At 39.7% G+C, this 19,410-nt stretch overlaps 1 protein-coding gene across 1 annotated transcript in view; it reads right to left on the bottom strand.

The window, feature by feature from the left end:
• The window catches only part of CNKSR2 (connector enhancer of kinase suppressor of Ras 2), a gene marked incomplete at its 5' end in the record, with an annotated part of 92,548 nt that overhangs the window by 27,637 nt on the left and 45,501 nt on the right, over positions 1-19,410 (bottom strand). The window contains 2 exons of the mRNA XM_010079748.1: positions 13,633-14,170; positions 15,366-15,466. Coding sequence (XP_010078050.1) covers positions 13,633-14,170; positions 15,366-15,466 — 639 coding nt within the window. The remainder of the gene's footprint in view (positions 1-13,632; positions 14,171-15,365; positions 15,467-19,410) is intronic.

The raw sequence follows: 19,410 nt of genomic DNA, 5'->3' as shown, positions 1-19,410 counted from the left end.
AAAATCTCACCCCTCCACTCCTGTTTTCCTCTGAGTAGAAACCCAAAGACTACAGGTGCCACAGGCCTCCAAGGGACAGTGCTGGCTGCTTGAGGCCATCCGACCATGCCCTCGTCCTCCCACATTCAACCTCCCCTAAAGTTCAGGAATAATGAAATCCATCAAGGGCCCAAGTGCTATTTTCTAAACTGACCAGAGCCTAACTTTTACTTCAAGTGACTTTTGTACTCTTGCTATACTTCCCATAATTTTGTTTGGCCACAACACATCCAAGCTTACGAAACAGGCCTTTTGGGATGGAGGAGGGCAAAAAGAAGGTGGCTAACATTTTTGAGTTTCATTAACTGTAAAAGCCACTTCCAAAGTGTGAGTGTCCAAAGCAAGATTTTTTTTCACTTTATGAAAACCCTGAAACTTCCTTCTACTTTCTACTAATAGTTCAAAATTAATTGAACCAAAATTTCAGTCATCCTTTACACAAGCATTCCCAGGAAAACTAACACACATCCTCTTTTTCTCTTCTTTTACTATGGAGACATTTTAAACATGTTTTATAGACCATGCAAAATGTTCATAGAATTAAATTTCTCAACTTAGAGTTTGCACAGATGCAAAGATAGCCCGCTTATGCTAAAAGATTCAAGGTGGCCATATCTGCAGGCAGAACTTGTGAATTGGACTGCAGAAGGTTAAAATGCAAAGTGAGCAGAGAATTTGTAAACTATTGATTTATTAATCTATAATGCACTGTCTAAAGTGCATTTTATGTTTATTTTATTTTTATTCCTCAGTCTCACCATTTCATAAACAATTGTCAAAAAATTCCAAAATTTAAATTTTCAGTGTGTTGGTACAAAAAATGTATAGTATGGTTAAATCACCCTACTTCATTAATAAGTATTCCTAGCCTCTGTAAGAATCAGATGAAACTTTCCAGGCTCCACTAGGAAATATGACATTAGGTACCAAGATCATACTGTAACACTGAAGAAGATAAGCATAGTCCTCAGTGGCAAAAAAAAAAAAAAAAGTTAAAAAAAAAAAAATTAGTCTTGGAGAGCTTTAGTAGGAGCATAAAATTTAAATGGGATTTTTTCTAGGCTCTTTACACAGCCATAAATAAAAATACCCTCTTCCATCTTCTACAAAGACAGAAACCAGCTACTCTAGTTGTCCCTAAAGCCATTACATTAAAGTTCAAAATATAAATGCTGTACTGTAAAAGTATGAGCTAGATTAAAAAAAAAAAGTCTTGAAAATAAAATTTATTTTCTTAATTACAAGTTGAAAACAAATGGCAGGGTATGTTCTAGCAAGGAGGAAAGAGAAGAATTCTCAGAATAATCAGCTTAAAGCTTTTTATAGTTTAAGTTTTAATAGATTTTCATATTAGATTTCAAGTGTTCACATTAGTACAGTAAAAATATAACTTCAAGTTTGAATGTAGAGGCTATTAAAATACCGTTATGTGAATTCTAAACCAGATTTTGCTATTTTTACTACAGGAAGATATTCTCTAATTCTCTAGGTCTCATATTCACTAGTTCTCAAGTATTCTATAATGACCGCTGTGTGAGCCAGCATTGGCAGGACACAGGAACAACCTCAAACCACAGATGAAATGCAAAGAGTAAATTTATTTGCGCTACCTCGCAAACTGGGGGATCTCTGAAGCAGCACCTGGGCAGAGGCGCACATGGTGCAGGGGCAGGCACTGCAGAGCTTGGTCCTTGCTAAAGAGCGAAAAGAGATAGCTCGAGCCTGCTGCTTTCACCTGTATAGCAAGGATTTTTGCAGGCACAGTTTTCCCCCATGCTTTGATCTTTTCTGCAACAGGGCAGGAATCTCAAGCATATTCGATAGGGTGCCCGAGTCTATCACAGGCCTGTGTATCTAACCACGGAGGTTTTACTTGTCAAGCACACATGACTAAACAACAATTAGTATGATACTTGTGTTTTTCAACGTCCCAGTTGCAAGTCACTTGAGCATGTTTACAATCCTCCTCACCAATCTTCCATTACTTTCCCACAATCAGTTTGCATGTATAGCAAACGCTGTACGAGCTGCAAGGAGCCCACTCCTTCCCAGCTCAAGGAAGTGAGATTTCCTTAATTTCACCTCCTCCTTGATGCTTGTAAATCTTCACATGATTAAATCAACATTTCAAAAAGTGGCTGAAAAGTGGGCTTAAAGTGAAGTTTTTTGGCAGCCTCTCTCTAACGGCGATAACAACTCAAATGCTTTTAAACAAATCAGTGGTGGTATTCTATATTTCAAAAGGACAAAGTTCATCCCTCTGGAATCCAGAAGAGAAGAAAGAATTATATGCTATTATTTTGTGCCAGCAGTACTCGAAATGTGGAGCTAGAAAGCAACCATCCTACTTAAAATGCAGCCATTTTATGCATGTAAATACAATAAGATCCCGCAGAGAACTTGTTTCATGCTTTGTCCATGAAATCATGTTATTTAATAGCATTGCACTAGGTACAATGATGTGGGAGTGTTAACTATCATCAACAAGCTCCAAAACATGCAAATTTGGGCCACAAAAGGAGAAAACAAATATTTATCTTCCAGCTTTTGAAACACAATTTTTAAAAACAAAGCTAGAAACCCATTTTTTATTATTAATGAGAACTTAGATCCTTGCAAAATTCCCTGATTACAGAGCTTTTTTTTTTTTTAATTAAGTACTGCATTACCACATTTGTTTCATAAGATCTGGCAATGCTTGATATTGAAAAACAAGAGCTTACAAATAAAATTCACACAGTTAGTATAAAATCTGAGGATTAAGCTCTTTTGAGGGACTGATGAAATCCCAGGTGACAAAAAGATAAGCCTTCACTTCCCTACCTATTTCCAGGTAACATCTTCCTTGGCTATTTAGATGCAGAACAGATGTGAGACATGGCACAATCGTCTCCTTCTACAGGTTCAGTTGCCAGAAGTGAGCGCCATTAGCCACTTCTGATATCCAAGGTGTCCTCTGATAGCAAAAGCCAAGCCCAGCCAGAGGAGACACAGAGGCTTTCTGTTAACAGGGGAGGCTGGACTATGTAGGGTTCTCCTGAGGCTGCCCTGGGTCCAGAAACAGCCCCAGACTGCACTAATGGCCTGGATGGTGGAAGAGAATAAACCTATTAAAATCCACAAGCACAGAAGTGGGATGAAACATCTCCCAGACTGCTGGAGGACAGTTTCAGAAGCTGGAATGATTTGGAGGGATGAAATCCCCTGCCAACTTTCATATAACAATATCGTAGATGCTATGCTAACAGACACAGAGCTTGGCAAACACCAGGTTTGTCTGCAAGGCTGCAAGGCTGGTTTTGGGTTTTTTTTTGTTTTTTTTTTCTGTTTTTTTTTTTTTTTTTTTTGTCTAGTCAGGCTGTTAGTTTTACAAAATGTCATATTTGTTTGTTGGTTGGTTGGTTTTAGCCCAATTAACTAGACATTTTAAATCACCTGAGGTTTTTAGTAACATGAGCTACTTAACGTGGATATGTGAGAGGAGCAGGAATAATCAGCTCAACTACGATTAGAAAAATAACCATTAAGTAGAAAAGCATCTTGGATACTGTACAGACTGTACAGATGAACTAAAATGTGAAGTACAGTATGGTTGCAAAACAAATATTTATCACAGTACAGTGCATAAAACACCCAGGCTGAAGCAATCTTCCTGGTCTCAGCCCGGTGTGCTGCACCTATCTTGCGACACTGCCATCCCAGAAGAGGTGGGAGGCAGCTGGAAAACCCAGGAAAGCTCAGCAAGAGGGGTCAGAACCCTAAAAAACAGTATCTGTGAGAAAAACTAAATTAACCTTCATAATAACCTTTCAGCTTGAAAAAGAGCTGCTGTAATGGAATAGTTTTGTTTTCTGTGCCATAAAGGAAAGGAAATGCTAGGCTTAAATTGCAGAAGGAACAATTCAATATCCGTTAGGAGGAAAAAAAAAAAAATCCCTTCAAACATAACAAAGACAAAAAGCATTGTCCAGAGGGAATGAGGAATGCCCGCTGCTGGGGGTGCTTAAGGACAGATTTGGTAGGTATAGCGGCTCCAGATTTAGATGGCAGAGCTATACTGAGTAACCCTTGAATTCACTTCCAGCTCACTGGCTCCAAGACATGTGCAGGACACCTAGAGCTTCACCAGAGCCTTTGGAGGGGCCAAGATTTTAGCCTACGTATGCTGCCTTCCTGTAGTAGAAAGGGTTAGGAAATAAGTAACGAAATTAAGATGCCAAAACATAGAATCATAGAACCTTAGGATGGTTTGGGTTGGAAGAGACCTTTAAGGTCATCTAGTTCCAACCCCCTGCCATGGGCAGGGACACCCTCCACTAGACCAGGTTGCTCAAAGCCTCATCCAGCCTGGCCTTGAACACCTCCAGGGATGGGGCATCCACAGCTTCGCTGGGCAACCTGTTCCAGTGCCTCACCACCCTCACAGGAAAAAATGTCTTCTTAATATCCAATCTAAATTTACTCTCTTTCAGCTTATACCCGTTACCCCTCATCCTACCACTACACTCCCTGATAAAGAGTGCCTCCCCATCTCTCCTGTAGGCCCCCTGTAAGTACATAAGCATCTAGTGCCATTTTAGCTGTCAAAGAGTATCCAAGGAAGTTGCATAGGGCTGGCAGGTTGGACACATGACATACACAAGATCTGTGACCCTCTGGAGCAGTAGCAAGTGGCGAAAAGGAAAGGAAAGTCAGCCAAAGGCCGGGCTGGGATGACAGGACAATTCACAAGAAATTGCCCTGTAACATTTATTTCATAGGCCTCCATGACAATCTTCATCTTAAATCCAAGGACTCCGAATACTTATTTTTTAAGAATAGATTAAAACAAACCAAACTGCTTTGTAACAAATTTGGCTCTTCCAGAGACTCCTGTCCAACAAAAAAAATTCTAGCAGTATGCTGACTGTTCACACTGAGGGCTTTAATATCTCATCCTGCTTCCCACGACAAACAATAATTAAACAAGAATGCGTGTTTACACAGTGACACTACAGAAGTTCAGCATGGTAGTAGTTTAATAAAACTACATCCCTCCCATTTCCTTCCAAACACTACTGACTCAAGTTCATCCCTGCATATGTTTTAACAGTTCCCTTGAAAAGACTTGAGCACCACAGACAGCAGATGGTACCACCTGGAGATGTAATAAATAAAATCAGAAAAGATTTTAGTCCTCCTCTGTTTTCCCAGTCCGACTGGTACCAGGTCATATTCTTCTGATTTAATCATTATAGAAAGGGCTTTATTTTTTTTTTTATCTCTGAAGAAAGCTAAAAATTTTAAAATCATACATTTTGAAAGAACATTCTCATGTACAAATATCTGGTTAACTTCTTTCACTGCAGGTGTCTCTTTCCTTTTAATTTAGAGACTTTCAGATTAGGCTAAATCCCTGCTGCATCTCAAAGAGGAATTATCCCAGTTCTGCAAAAATCCCAGGGAAAAAATGTTTTCGTCATGTATTGTGCAGTGGTCAAACCTGAAAATGTCTTTAAAACAATTTTCAGTGAGTTTCAGTGAGGAGATTTATGCAAATGACTAAAAACAATGTATGTTTTTCATGTTTGAAATCAAAACGAATGTGAGTGTAAATGTTGGGAAAGGAAAACCCTCATTTTAAGGGGAAACTATATGTTAACTTTTTAAAAAAAGGTCTGATTTTCCTTTTTATATACAAAAAAATTTGAAAGAAGCTACATATCCTCATTTAAGAAATGTGACTATAGCACACTTCAGAATGAAAGCACATTTGGAATTGAGGGGGTGGAATCTGCAAGCACAAAACAAGGCTTTTTTATATTGCTATTGAGATATAGCAGGCCAACAATCTGGGAAGCAATTACATATCCTTTAGTATGGTAAACAGAGAGCCCCAGAGGGCTTGGAAGTCTTCCATGTATTGCTTGTGAAGTGGTCTGCCACAGCATCTCTGTAGCCAGGCTTAGACAGGGCAGCGGCAGGGACAGAGCTTGCTTACACCAAGAAATGGAAAAATTAAAGGCAAACCAGTTTGGTTACATAACACCTAGCAAGAGAGTTCATGCAGAACATAGAAAAAACAGAAATATATTCTCACATCCATAGATTCCTTGCTCTACCACCTAACTCCAGGGTGTCTCTGGAAACACGGCTTCATTGACAGCCACCAACTTAGTAACAGAATTGAGGAAACTTTGGAAGAAAATAAATTTGTACGAATGGCCATGTAAGAAATTCTCTTGTGCATTTTTTGTGCTTGTAAAAAAACCATTTAATCCATATATTTCAGGCAAAAGCAGATGACCTTTGTTGGTAATGACACTCAAAGCTATTAAAACCAAAATAAGAGTAGGAGTTCACCTCTCCTTTACATTTTTAGCAACATGGGCAATTGAAATCAATTAAAATTTAAAATCTGGCAACAGGATATTTTGGGTAAAATGTATTCGCATGTAAAAACACTAACACTCATAAAATTAAACTACTTTTATTTTTGTTGACAGCCCATATTGCTTTCTGAATTGCTATTCAGCAAATAATTCAATATTTGGCTTTCAAACACAGTGGGCATTTTTTTCCCCTCGAACTGAAATTTAAATGTCAGATATCCCATCATTTTTATCTAAAATACAAAACCACTTCTATAATGGAGTTTCTTATGAGAATTGGAAAAGCTTTATTTTATAAATTTTGAATTAAAGAACATGCTCAAAAATGAAGATACCTACTCCCAGTACTTATTTATCCAAGTTAGTCTTCATATGAATATTTAAAAAAATAAATAGTCTAAACCACATTTTTATACATGCAGCTGAACATACAAACATATATGGCATCTAGAAGATAATTAAGCAACTCTTATTTGGGATGACAGTTTTCCCAAATATGCAGTTGCTTCTGGAAGCTTATAGAAATTCCTATTCAGATAAACATGTATCTTAACATTTAACAAGCATAAAAAAGTTTAGCCTGAGACATAACCTAGATTATCAGCGATGCTGTCCTCCCACCCATTCATTTTAAAATATAACAGCTCTCATAGGATCTCACTGGATCTTATGACAAATGAAGCACTAAATGGTTTAGTTAAAGAAAAAAAAAAGGGTATGTGAAGACATGCCATTTCACCAGACATTTTGCATGTAAAACATTTACTTTGAAAAGCAAACCATGTGATCAGAAATAGTGTGGCCAGCAGGACAAAGGAAGTGATTGTGCCCCTGTACTCAGCACTGGTGAGGCCGCACCTTGAATCCTGTGTTCAGTTTTCGGGCCCTCACCACAAGAAGGACATTGAGGTGCTGGAGCAGGTCCAGAGAAGGGCAACGAAGCTGGTGAAGGGTCTGGAGCACAGGTCTTATGATGAGCGGCTGAGGGAGCTGGGGTTGTTTAGTCTAGAGAAGAGGAGGCTGAGAGGAGACCTTATCACTCTCTACAACTACCTGAAAGGAGGTTGTGGTGAGGTGGGTGCTGGCCTCTTCTCTAAAGTAACAAGTGATAGAACAAGAGGAAATGGCCTCAAGTTGCACCAGGGGAGGTTTAGGCTGGATATTAGGAAAAATTTCTTCACTGAAAGAGTGATCAGGCATTGGAACAGGCTGCCCAGGGAAGTGGTGGAGTCACCATCCCTGGAGGTGTTCAAGAAACGTGTAGATGTGGTGCTTAGGGACATGGTTTAGTGAGTTAGATGGTGTTGGGTTGACATTTGGACTTGATGATCCTTGAGGTCTTTTCCAACCTTAATGATTCTATGATTCTATGATACAGCAGCCACTGTCTTGTGCTGGTTTTCCATGGTTCCTTCCTCCCTGAAACTGTGAGCCACTGATGAGAATTTCCTTGTACATATATAAACTATCCATACCAAAGCAGTGCAGGCTACCCTTCAACCCTATAAACCCACGGTCTCAAGATCATATTTTTGAACATAACTAGGCAGTATTTTTAGGCAAGCTCATGTTGAGTTAACAGCAAAGGTAGCACCTTGGAGGCAGTGGGAGGGCTGGAGGTCTCCTGCCAGCATACAAGGCACAAAACGCTGACGGTCCTGAGCATGCTGGATTGCAAATGCATAGTCATATGCCATGGGGAGGCTCAAATGGGAATTAGAAATGAAAAGTCAGATCACAAAAACACAACTCAGAAACAGGAGTAATTTCATTAGTCTACTTCAGTGTCTGAGCATGCATGGGCTGTGCTGCCTAGAATGATGTTGACCAAAAAGAAACCCCAACCCTGGCAAACGTTCTGGTTTGTACTGGACTGACAGTGGATGCAGTAAGTTATAATAACATCCTCCTTAGCACCCCAGAGGGTGCTGTACTTTGTGCTATTCACCAGCCTCATAAGGAATATTTCTAATGTGAAACATTACTTGTCATTTCACATAGCTGTGCTTATTTAAGACACTACCAGGCATGCACACCTTTACTAACATGAATAATTCCAAAGGGGAAGATATGGTATCTTAATGTTTTCTCTCTTTCCTCTTGGCGCAAATAAAACTAACTAGGTGGTCAGGTGACAGGACACTACTAATGGTGTCCTCTCTAAAATGGAAAGAGGCTGTCAGAAAAGCAAACCGCCCTGTTAATTTCAGACACAAATCCCCATCAACTCCAGTGCATGCAATCCAGGCTTTATGCATTATTCATCCCGACTCCCATGTTTCACTGTTGCCTAAACCCTGCCAAAGTGAAAAGACACCCTATCCAAAAGTCAGAGAAGCAAAACCTAGAAGTGGTACACAGTGTATCACTTCGTAACATAGTGTTTAATTAGCAAACATTGATCTTTCTGAGAGGTACCATTTGTATTGCACATTAGGGTCCTCTCACTAAAAAGACGCAAGCCTCCCTGTACCTGTATTTCAGAATTTGAAATACCTGATTGTATTCAGAGTACATTTTTTACTAGCTTTTATGCCTTCTTGAAGGCAAATTCCACCTAGGATGTCCCATGGACATACCTTCTTGGGCATGGTGTGTGAAACTCGTTGCTAGTCACAGGATTCCTTAAACTCATCTGTCCTATTTGGGAAAGCACTGCCACCTTGAATTTCATTTCTGCGACTGGCAGGTCGGGTGGGAGAAACTGCTCTTAGTTTCTCTTATTATTCTCTTGCTGGTTCCTAATTTTTTCACTGTAAAAAAAAAATTATCTAAGCTGGTCACCTCAGCACAAGCGGACATTTGCTATCTTTTTTCAGTGACTAGCTCTCACTGACATCAAGGGGAGCTTTCCTGAAATCCTTTGCAAGGGCTGGACATCTCTCTGAGCTGCAAAATGACAGCATCAGCTCCTGCCCAGGCCTTTGGCAAGTGTATTCAGTGGTTTAAGGTTAAAGGCCAAGTTTCAGAGACTGGTGCATGAGGCTACTGTGTTCCTGTGGAACAGCACTCATGAGACTGTGTGGGACTAAGCATGGGATGCTGGGAGATGTTGCAAACCTGAACAAGGGCTTATGCTCGTAAACACTCAGGGCGGGGGGGTGGGGGGGAAATCAATGCAGCAAACAAATGGCCGCCACCCTTCAATTGCACCAAAAGGACAGTTGGTTTATTGAAATCTATTTAAGACTTTGTTACAGTTGTCCACCCTATGTATATGATACTCTAAAATTATGATGATGAGGTAGCAACAAAAAAAACCCCCTAACACACATGCAGGAATTGCAGTACTTAGAAGGCAGGAAAAGGACAGAAAACTTACAAGAGAATGAAGACATGAGGAATGATGAAGAAGGAAATAGGGCTAAATGGTAGGAAGACAATCTAAGTGATTTCTTCCTGCTCCAAATACCTTTTCAAACTCAAACACAGCCATCAATGCTTTCCTGTCCATACTCCGGAAGAAATCTTATGGAGCCGACACGATGGAACGCTCCCTTGCACGCTGTTGCAGGTCCCAGGTGTGAGTTCCCTGGGAGGTGTGCCAATACTGCTCTGGCCAGCCCCGCAGCATGTGGAGCCAGCAGCAGAGCTCCTGCCCCAGCAGTGTCTGGGCAGGTGACAGCACCAAGGACTCCCATGGATGCTACTGCTCTCCAAAGACTTTTTCAGGCAGTATGGAAAAAAGGTGCAGGTTTTTCTGTGGCCAAGCCAGGGGGGATCTACAGCCAGGTACATCCTGTAGAGAGCTAGTATCTGCTTCTCTTAAATGCTAAACCCTTAATAATTCCTGTTACTGTCCCACAAACCAAAGAAGTCTTTGAAAATGAAGGAACCACCATCAAAAATACTTTCAAATAATAAAGAAAAAAATGAAACAAGCTTTCCTGGGGCAAAACGTAGAAACAGTCTCCCAAGAAGATCCTAGAACTGTTCTTTGGCATTAACAGGTGAAATCTGTTGAAACACAGACAGCGCAGACAGCGGTGGAGCCAGAAGGGAAGGGGGTCACAGTGCCCTGATGCACAGCTATCTCCTTCTGTTACCTTCTACTAGCAAAAGACAAACCTGAAAAAGGCCCAACTTGTCCTTCACACCTGAATCACAGAAATGCAATGCCATAGCCATTGACCTGCTTTCCACATGCAGGCTGCCTCTGAACAGCACAGCAAGAGGTATGTTTGGTGCCACAGGTCTGAATGTTGTTTGCCATTTTCATAGCTTCAGGAGCAAACACACAGACAAACACAAATATCCCAAGAAAATCGTCTTTGATTACAAAGCAAGAGACCATTACAAGATGATGTAAATATGGAACATCTAAATGATTTACATAAAAGTAATTTTAATTACGGTAATAAAACAATCATTTAAAGATTAGCAGTGCAATGTTAATGTGATATAACGAGACAAAAAAAGCAACTGAACACACAACAAAGTTAGGTCCTAACAGATAAACCTAGGAAAGGACAACCCATATTTTCAGTTTACCATGATATATCTAGGCATTACAGCAGAGCTGATACACAGAAACATTTGCAGTGTCAGTAAAGTCTTGCAATATCTATTTAAAGCATAAAGTAGTGATTAACAGAGAGCAGATGCTTAGTTGTTGCGAATCAGTGAAGCTTTAGTAGAAAGTCAACAGAACTATGTTAAATTATAGCAGCTGGGGACAGCATCTGAAAAAAAGCATAGAACTCCTAATTTGTGGTGTGGTAATTTGAAAACAGTTCTGCAAAAGAAGATGGAAAAAACAAGACTGCATTTTGCTAGGTTTTAAAAGTGGGAATGTAAAAACAAAAAGCTGAGAAAACAAACTTTTGGCAATGACATTTGACTTGTACAGCAACAACTGCAAAAGAGCTGCATTCCTTGTTCCGCACAAAAAAGCAACAGGAATGATTAAGCTTTAAAGCACACACATGTACACACAAGAACACATATAATCATCCAAGAGCTCAGAACCACGTCAGGACCACAAATGTGTAAGGCAAATAAACACATTTCAAAGGTTCATCTGATACCACATTAGGGAAGGTTCAAGGTGATGTTAAAATATTTCTATAAGCGAGAGGATTCCCCTTCTTCAGCCAGTTGTAATGTTTTGTTTTCCCAGAGCAATGAAGGTGAGGGGGGCAATGATGTAGCAAACACAAGGCCACCCATCCTCTTAGCAGACTTAGCAGTTATAAGCGAAACTCTCAGGTCAGAAACTGGATTTTGCACTTAAGAACACGAGTTGCACGAAATCCCTCCCACCTTTTACTGGTAAGGGCATTGGAAAAAGCCAGCATTGCAAACAGAACATTGCAGCCATAGCAACAAGCAATTCAACACTAAAACTTTTCAACAGACTAAACAGTATTTTCTTTCTGGTTTTATAACTTCATGGTCAATAATTCACCATGAGCACCTTACTTGTCTAGCTGGTCATTAATGTCTCAAAACCAACCTCCTGTTGAAGTTTCAACCAAGAGAATCTCCTCAAAGAAAAATAAAAGTACATGTACACAGGGAGACCACTGCAAAAATTAAACTTTTTTCTCCCTTTTTGGAAATTGGTATTGAAAGATGGAGAAGAGCCCAAGTTCTGGCCTGTTAAATCAAGCGCGAGCCCTTTATTGGTATTGTATGATATAAAATGTTACAACCAGGAACCCAAAAGCATTAAAATTGAGATTTAAAACACCTAACTTAGGCCCTGCAACAGTATCTCTGAGTAATGCCCAAACAGCACAGGAACTCCAGTGGGAAGTCTCCCTGACCCTTTTCATTGACTATGAGGAATTTAAAAAAAATTTTTTTTATAATGCTGTCAGTAAAAACCCATTTGAGAACTAAAATTGAAGGCTAAATATAGGATAAAACAGTCTGCATGGCTGATGAAATTTAACCCTGTTAATTAGACAGCTTCATTTCACAGTCAGTAAGAGTCTAATATTACCCTAATAAATGTATGGGGTTTTTGGAAAGTGTCATGCATGAACGCAGCTGGAATCATGCCTTTTTAAACTTTTAATGGCACCAAATTTAATATGTGGTAAAGAAATCACAGTTTTCTCAAAGTCAAAAATTTGAGGTGCTTAGAACCTACTGACTAAAGCATAAGAGCAATGGGAAACTGTTGAACTCTCCTAGGCAGACTAAATAACGTCCCTATTAATTTTAATGCTCAAAAGTGCTAACCTTAATGAATTAAGTTAGGCAGGACATTAATTATCCAAAGCTTTCATTACCCTTTTCTATCTCTTTACCATTTTTATACTTCTTTACTGCAGTGAAAAAAATGAATTTGAAGGAACCAGACAGCACAGATCCTTTGAGAGTTTCAGAGGTCATCCTGCCTTTCTTGCCACTACAGCTTGATTGCAGCAGAACCCCACAATTCATGGATGCAGGCTTTGTTGACTGACCATACAACTTGGGTGTGAACTCAACTTTGCCAGCAACACAAGCTGAGACGTTCCATAAATGACAGTGAAGGACAGAGTATGAAACAGACACAGAAATGTGTTCACATGTTCAGGAGGAGCAGGGACCTTCTCCAATTCCTGTTTATTTGGATTATTTTTGACAAGTAGCACTAATATCTATGGAGTTAATGTGCCATGCAAAAGACAGTTACTCAGTGTTCTGATTTTAAGGCCCACTGGTCACATAGCTGTTCTCTATCAATTTTTTTTGTTTTTTTGAACTTCTCTCCAAGTCACAAGGTGAGGAACTGGGGAAAATATTCCCTTTTTTCCACCTTCTAACAGCTTCTAGGCTGTCTTGTTTCCTGCCTACCTGGATTCTACACAATCACAACCTGACCTACACTCCAGGGATTACCAAGTGTTTTTTACAACCCAGATGGGGTTGGCTAGAAATCTTGCTAAGTATGTCTTGAGATACACATGTGCCAGTGGGGGAGGATACTGTGCAAGTGAAGTGTGAAGAAAGCATGGAAGCAAAATCCATTTATACCTAAAAATTACTAGTAGGACATAACTGGTGACCAGCCTACAGGGAAGTGTCTGGTGATCATGAGAGGTCACGCAGAACTCTTGATTATTAAGACTTAAAAGGCAGATCAACGAGGTGTGTGACAAGAGGGACCTGTTAAAACATGGGAGATGTTGAAAGACTGTTGGGGTTTTTTGACAAGAAAAAAGGAAAAACAACCTCTATGTTACATGAACAGGACTCTTGAAAAGCCACAGAAATAGCCCATACTTACTTTTATCTTCCTGGTTTTCTTCTGCTGCTTTGCCTTCCTCTTCCTCCTCCTCCTCCACCTCCTTCTGCTGCACTTCTTCATGGTGATCAGCAGCACCAACAGAAAGGCTCTGGCAGCAGTGGTTGAAGCCGCTATCCCGAGGCAGAGTGAAACTTCGGGGCTTTCCCCCATTCCCATTCAGCACTTGCATCCGCTCACCTTCCACGAGGGGGAAGGGGCCATAGTGATCTTGCAGGTGGCACTTCTGGGTGGGCAAGGTCGACTGCCGCCGGTGCTCGGGGGAGACCACGGCCGCTTCGGAGAACACAGAGTCCTCCAGCGGCAGCGTCTGCAGGTAGTGGAGTCCTGAGCTCGTCAGTGGCGTCTCTATGAGGTCCTGCCAGGAGCGCCGCTGGCTTGCTGTCTTGCGCACGGGTGAGTCAGTGGCACTCCCCGCCGCCTCTGGGCGAAACTCCTCGTGTGAGGACTGCGACTGGGAGGTCTCCGTGGATGAGAGTCGGCTGTGTTTTGGCTCCACATAAGGGCTTGTGCAGCTCATCTACAATGTCAGTGATGGAACAAACTTCAGATTAATGTAGACCAAGGCCTCGCAATAACCACGTACTTTTCATTGTCCCTGATGGCACCCAGTTTAGCAAGAGGGCACAAACTTACCTGATTAGCCCGTCCCGATCATAACTTTAAGGCATGCACGCATCTACACATGTCCCACCTGTGGCCTAAATACTAATACTTAGTAAGTATCCTTACTATGTCCCTCAGTCTATAAAATAAGCCAACACAATTATTTACAGAAAACTTTGCAGAATATGGCACTATGGAAGACATAGAGGAAGACATAGATGTGCCTGGTCCATTAAAAATCTTAAAAATGTCACCCAAATGCCTGTTGTCATCCTATCTTGCTAAAAATTTCTTTGGCATCATCTTTGCAGTGCTTCCATGTAGTTCAAAGATCTATGATTTTGGAAGATAAAGTATTGCATTCAGATTAAACATCATGAACACTCTCTTTCCCCAGACTTTCCCATTTTTTCAATCCAAATTTTTGCATTTTATGAACTATATTCAAGTAAGATATATTAGTTAACATTGTCTGAGTATATGGATATGAAAATTAAAATTGCCAGTGCAGAGTAAGTTAGAAGTCCATACTCTGGTTTTATAGCAACAGCTGCTTCAAGAAGAAAAAAATAAAATCCCCTTTTGTTCTAATTTATAGAGAAACCTACTTGTTCACAACAGAACAACTGGTATCACTGTTTGGGATATAAGACAGGATATTTTTATATTGGCATTTCTGTGGAAATTTGAGTGTAATTTGTTACTGTAAAGCTTCACAGCACAACTGTTGTGCCTTAAAGAAGAGTCTATGTTGTTACTGAGGTAATAACATTTTGTCAGAGAAGACGGTAAGGGGGCAGTAGGGGATAGCATCGATGAGTAGGGGTCCATCATGAACAAAAAACAGGAAGAAAGAATTCTGTAACTTAATTCATTTTGCACAGAAATGGGGATTATAAATCTGTGTTCCCTATGCAGCAGTGGAAACAGCAATGACGGCTGTTGAAGTTAGGGATGCATGTTACTTAACGAATGCTTTAAGTCAAGTACTGACTCAAATAATATACTGGAGAGTTCCCTAATGTGTGCATGCACATGCTTTTAAGCAGGAGAAAGGTAAAAGTGACACTTTATGTAGTCATTCCTGTAGACAGTCGCAGGTGACTTACTGAAGGAGGTCGTGGGTATGTGTCGTACGGGGGTGGTGGGCTGTCTTGTTTGGGTGTCGATGGAGTGTCAGCTTCTTCCTTATCACTCTCACTCCAGTAATCTACAAATTACACACAGATCAGATGAAAAACTACCAACACATTTTGATACTCATAGACTCACTTTCACAAAAGCAACCAGAAGCTCCATCCTTACTATTTCTGAGAATTAAACACCAGTCAATGCTGACTCTGCATAGCTGCTATAAACAGGAATTGCTTTAATCTAAAGAAGAAAAATTCAAAACCTTATGGTCTAATGCCTCACTGCAGAGATATTCAACAAAAACCTGAAAAAGAGCCACAAATTTAACTCTTGCACACACCTGATAAATACAGCATGCATACAGGATGCTGCTAATACAAGTATCAGATTTTCAAATACTTTTACAGCCATCAAATTAATCGTGATTGGACACACATTGACTAGAAAATACTAAAAGTATTTTTTGAATAGAAAAGATGAAAAATGTAACTTGCAAAAGTCTTGTTGACTGCAAATAACATTAACAAATGTAATTAACACCAACCGGTATCACACAAGTGGTAGCTATGACACACATGACTAATCAATGTTATTTCTCTACCCATTTAATCCATTGCATACTACCAGTTATCCAAACTTTTCAATTCAGTTTCTAATAACAACCAGCTGCATTTAAATAAGACAGAAAAACTTTATATAATATAGCTGCTTCATAAACAGCTAAAGGGTTATATGGTAAGGAAAAATACAACAACGATATTTAAGCATAGAGTTCCAAAAGATGGATGAGAAAATAAAAAGGACACAGAGCTTGTGGGCTAAGTTTAATGGGATATGAGGTTTCATTTTGTCAGGAAATCAAATCTTGGCCAAGCACATTTCATATGTTTAGTAGCTTGGTCAAAGGGGAAAACATATAGAAGAATGTACCAGATGGGAATTGATATTTGTTGTGTTGCAAATATTTTTGAAGCAGAACAGCATCTAACTGAATGGACACTGTACCTTAATATTCCTTACAAAAGAAAACTACTTAACTTCTGCCTCTGCTCAAGATGGAGAACTTTAACATATCTACACATTGTAAGAATTATAAACATTCATGTTGCCACTTTGTTTTTAACTGTATTACTTCCTAGTATTTGGGGTAAATCATTGTACAACAGGACACTTCAGCTCAGACTATTCACTGACTAATCACAGGCAATTTTCACTTTGCCTAGTAAGTGATCAATGAACTGCCTGACAATACTTTCTCTTTAATAAATGAGGAGAAAAAGATTGATTGTTGCTTCATAAATGTTTGAAACCAAAAATCCAAGTTGGCACAACATGTAAATTTTGGCTTTTATGATTTTTTGTTACCGTGATGACTATTGTAAAGCATGATTAATGATCTACTGTACCTAATCCTATTCAAGATTTAAAATGAAAACTGACCTTAAAATGACACCATCTGGAAACAGCTATCCCTAAAATGCTGTATATTTTTAGACTTCAGTAATGGTGGGGGCAGCCTTATTTATCTATTTACCTTTTACAAGCAGCAACAATTCTGTTTTAACTCTGGAGCTCTTGATTTGCTTTCTGTAAGCTTATAGATGAGAGATTATCTTCAAATGGTACAATAAATAAGGTTTTAATGACTACAAAATAAAAAATTCAAAAAAAAATTTGTCTCTAGAAATCTGCAAATAATGATTTTTTTGGTAAATGAAAGACGAAATCAGAGAAAACTCTTTTTTCAAGTCACTCCTAGTTTGGAGAAAACTTGTTTCCAGCAACTGAAAGCACCTGACAATATTGGCATATAAGCATGTTTGTTCCTATTACAGCAAAGCCTAATGGCATGATGTGTGGTGAGAGACCTGTCAGAACTGCATCACTCAGTGAGATTTCTGCAGACTTGGAGCTCAACTGTTTATTCTGAAATTAAAATTCAGCAGCCGCACTGCAGGTTCCAATTTTGGCTAAGAATACAAAGATGTTCTTCCTCTCAAATCCACACGCAATGAAACACTGTGTGACCATGCTTTTGCACGCCTTACCTCAGACAGGGAATTCTGTCGGCAACCTACAGCTTGTCTAGAAAAATTCTGCAGTAATGGGGGTCAACTTCCAGATGAAATGTATGAAAATAGCCTCCCACCAATTTTCAAAATGTTCTCCTTTTGGTACCTGACTCATTAGTGTCTATCTAAAATGCATAAAATGCTATCAAACAGTTTCTGTATTTCTCTTGGCAGATTTTGTCCATTTCAGTGACAGACAAGCTCAATGTATTGGACATATCTTGAAAGCTTTCTGAATGAACAATAGACTGCATATATTATATATAAACTAACACTGACCTGCCATTTGCTGATATTTTCTATTTATACAAGCAAGTATTTTTTTCTCTGATTTGTAATTTCTCCATCCAAGGAAGTCCCTTGCCATATTGCTAACATTAATTGTATTTAATATGAGAAGTTGACGGTATTTTTATAAAACTGTTCTGTACAGAATGTGACATTTTATTCAGCTGTACACCCACAATTTGGTGATTCGTGCATCTCTGAAGCACTTGCAATATATTTATGCACTTCAGATTCAGAACCATTCAACTCTTAATTGAAGCAGGTTTGACAACTACTGTTGAATTGTTTCAGAGGTATTATAAAGCTTTGCTGCAAAGGGCTGAACTGAACAGAAGAAATAAAAGATCTTTTGTAAAGTCAAATATGTAGATGGCAATTGGTACAGTCACTGAATATAGAAAATTCCAGCTTCACAGTTTTTATAATTGCAAAAATGCTTGAAGTGATAGAGATGTTTTACTTTGCTAACTTGATGCCTCTGCTAATTAGGGACACTACTGAGCTGTTTAATAGCCCTTGTGCTGGGAGCCAAGGATAATCACCAGAGGTATAAGAACACTGTACGGCAGCGAGAGGGGAATGTGATACTGATTCCCACACTAAACATAACTAAGCAACATAAAGAGGATATAGTTCTACCTACCTGTATATGATAAATCAATCTGAGTGAATGGCGTTAGAGCAGTAATAACGAGCTTTGTCAGTGCCTGGGATATAATTTCCATAGTAAGTGGGCTCTCACTAATGATCTTCAATAGGGAGACATTTCAATAGTAGGTAACATGAGGCCTGAATGCACATGGTCTCATGTCTAGGAGCTGGATCATCTGCTATTTTATTACCCAGCGATTGCCTGGTAGCAAAAATATTTCTCCACATCCATCTGGATTTTGAAGGGTGTGTCATGTCTGCAATTGTGCACTTGGACAGTGATAGTGTAACTGTTACACACCTTTTCCCTTACTGTCCCACATGTTATTGTAATTCTAGTGCCAATCTGCTGTCAATAACATTTTGAATTTGGCTTTGAATGCTAGCACAGAGAATTTACTCGAAAACTCCAAGATTCACAGTTTGTTCACAACCTCTTCAAGCAGTGACAGATGGTATACAGGTCCCTCCAAACAGGTTATTGTAGTGCTGCCTGGGGAGTACAGATTTCCAAACTGATTTTGAAGGCTGGTGAGGCACTGAGAACACAACTGGAGGAACAGTGAGCATGGCGCTGCTATCCTGGGCTGTGTGATTGCGGAGGGCCTGGTGTTACGAATGACATGTTGTGCTAAGGACTATACCAGACTAAAACAGGGTGTGGGCAACTCTCCCAGGATAAGTAGCTGCTCTTCCTGGAAGACATGATTAGAAACGAGTCAACAGCAGGTACTACCGAGTTATGTGTGAGAATGACGGAACGCCCAATAACTTTCCCATGCACGCTACTACCACCGAATTACAGCAGTATGCTGTAAGCCACTGCTCTTCAACCCCAGGCTGATCCCTCTAAGAGGCTCTGTGGTGAGTCAATAAGGGTATGAATCAAGGCAGGCATAATTTTTGATGCTGTCTTTTAATCTTCTACCATTACAGAATATTCTACTGTCTTGATGTTTCAACTTGGCTGCCAAAGTCACCCTTGCTCCTCATGGGGGAAAGGAGTTTT

Source organism: Pterocles gutturalis, unplaced genomic scaffold, assembly GCF_000699245.1.
Source record: "Pterocles gutturalis isolate BGI_N339 unplaced genomic scaffold, ASM69924v1 scaffold20954, whole genome shotgun sequence".
Classification (NCBI taxonomy): Eukaryota; Metazoa; Chordata; class Aves; order Pterocliformes; family Pteroclidae; genus Pterocles; species Pterocles gutturalis.
This window is presented reverse-complemented; position numbering and strand designations above follow the sequence as displayed.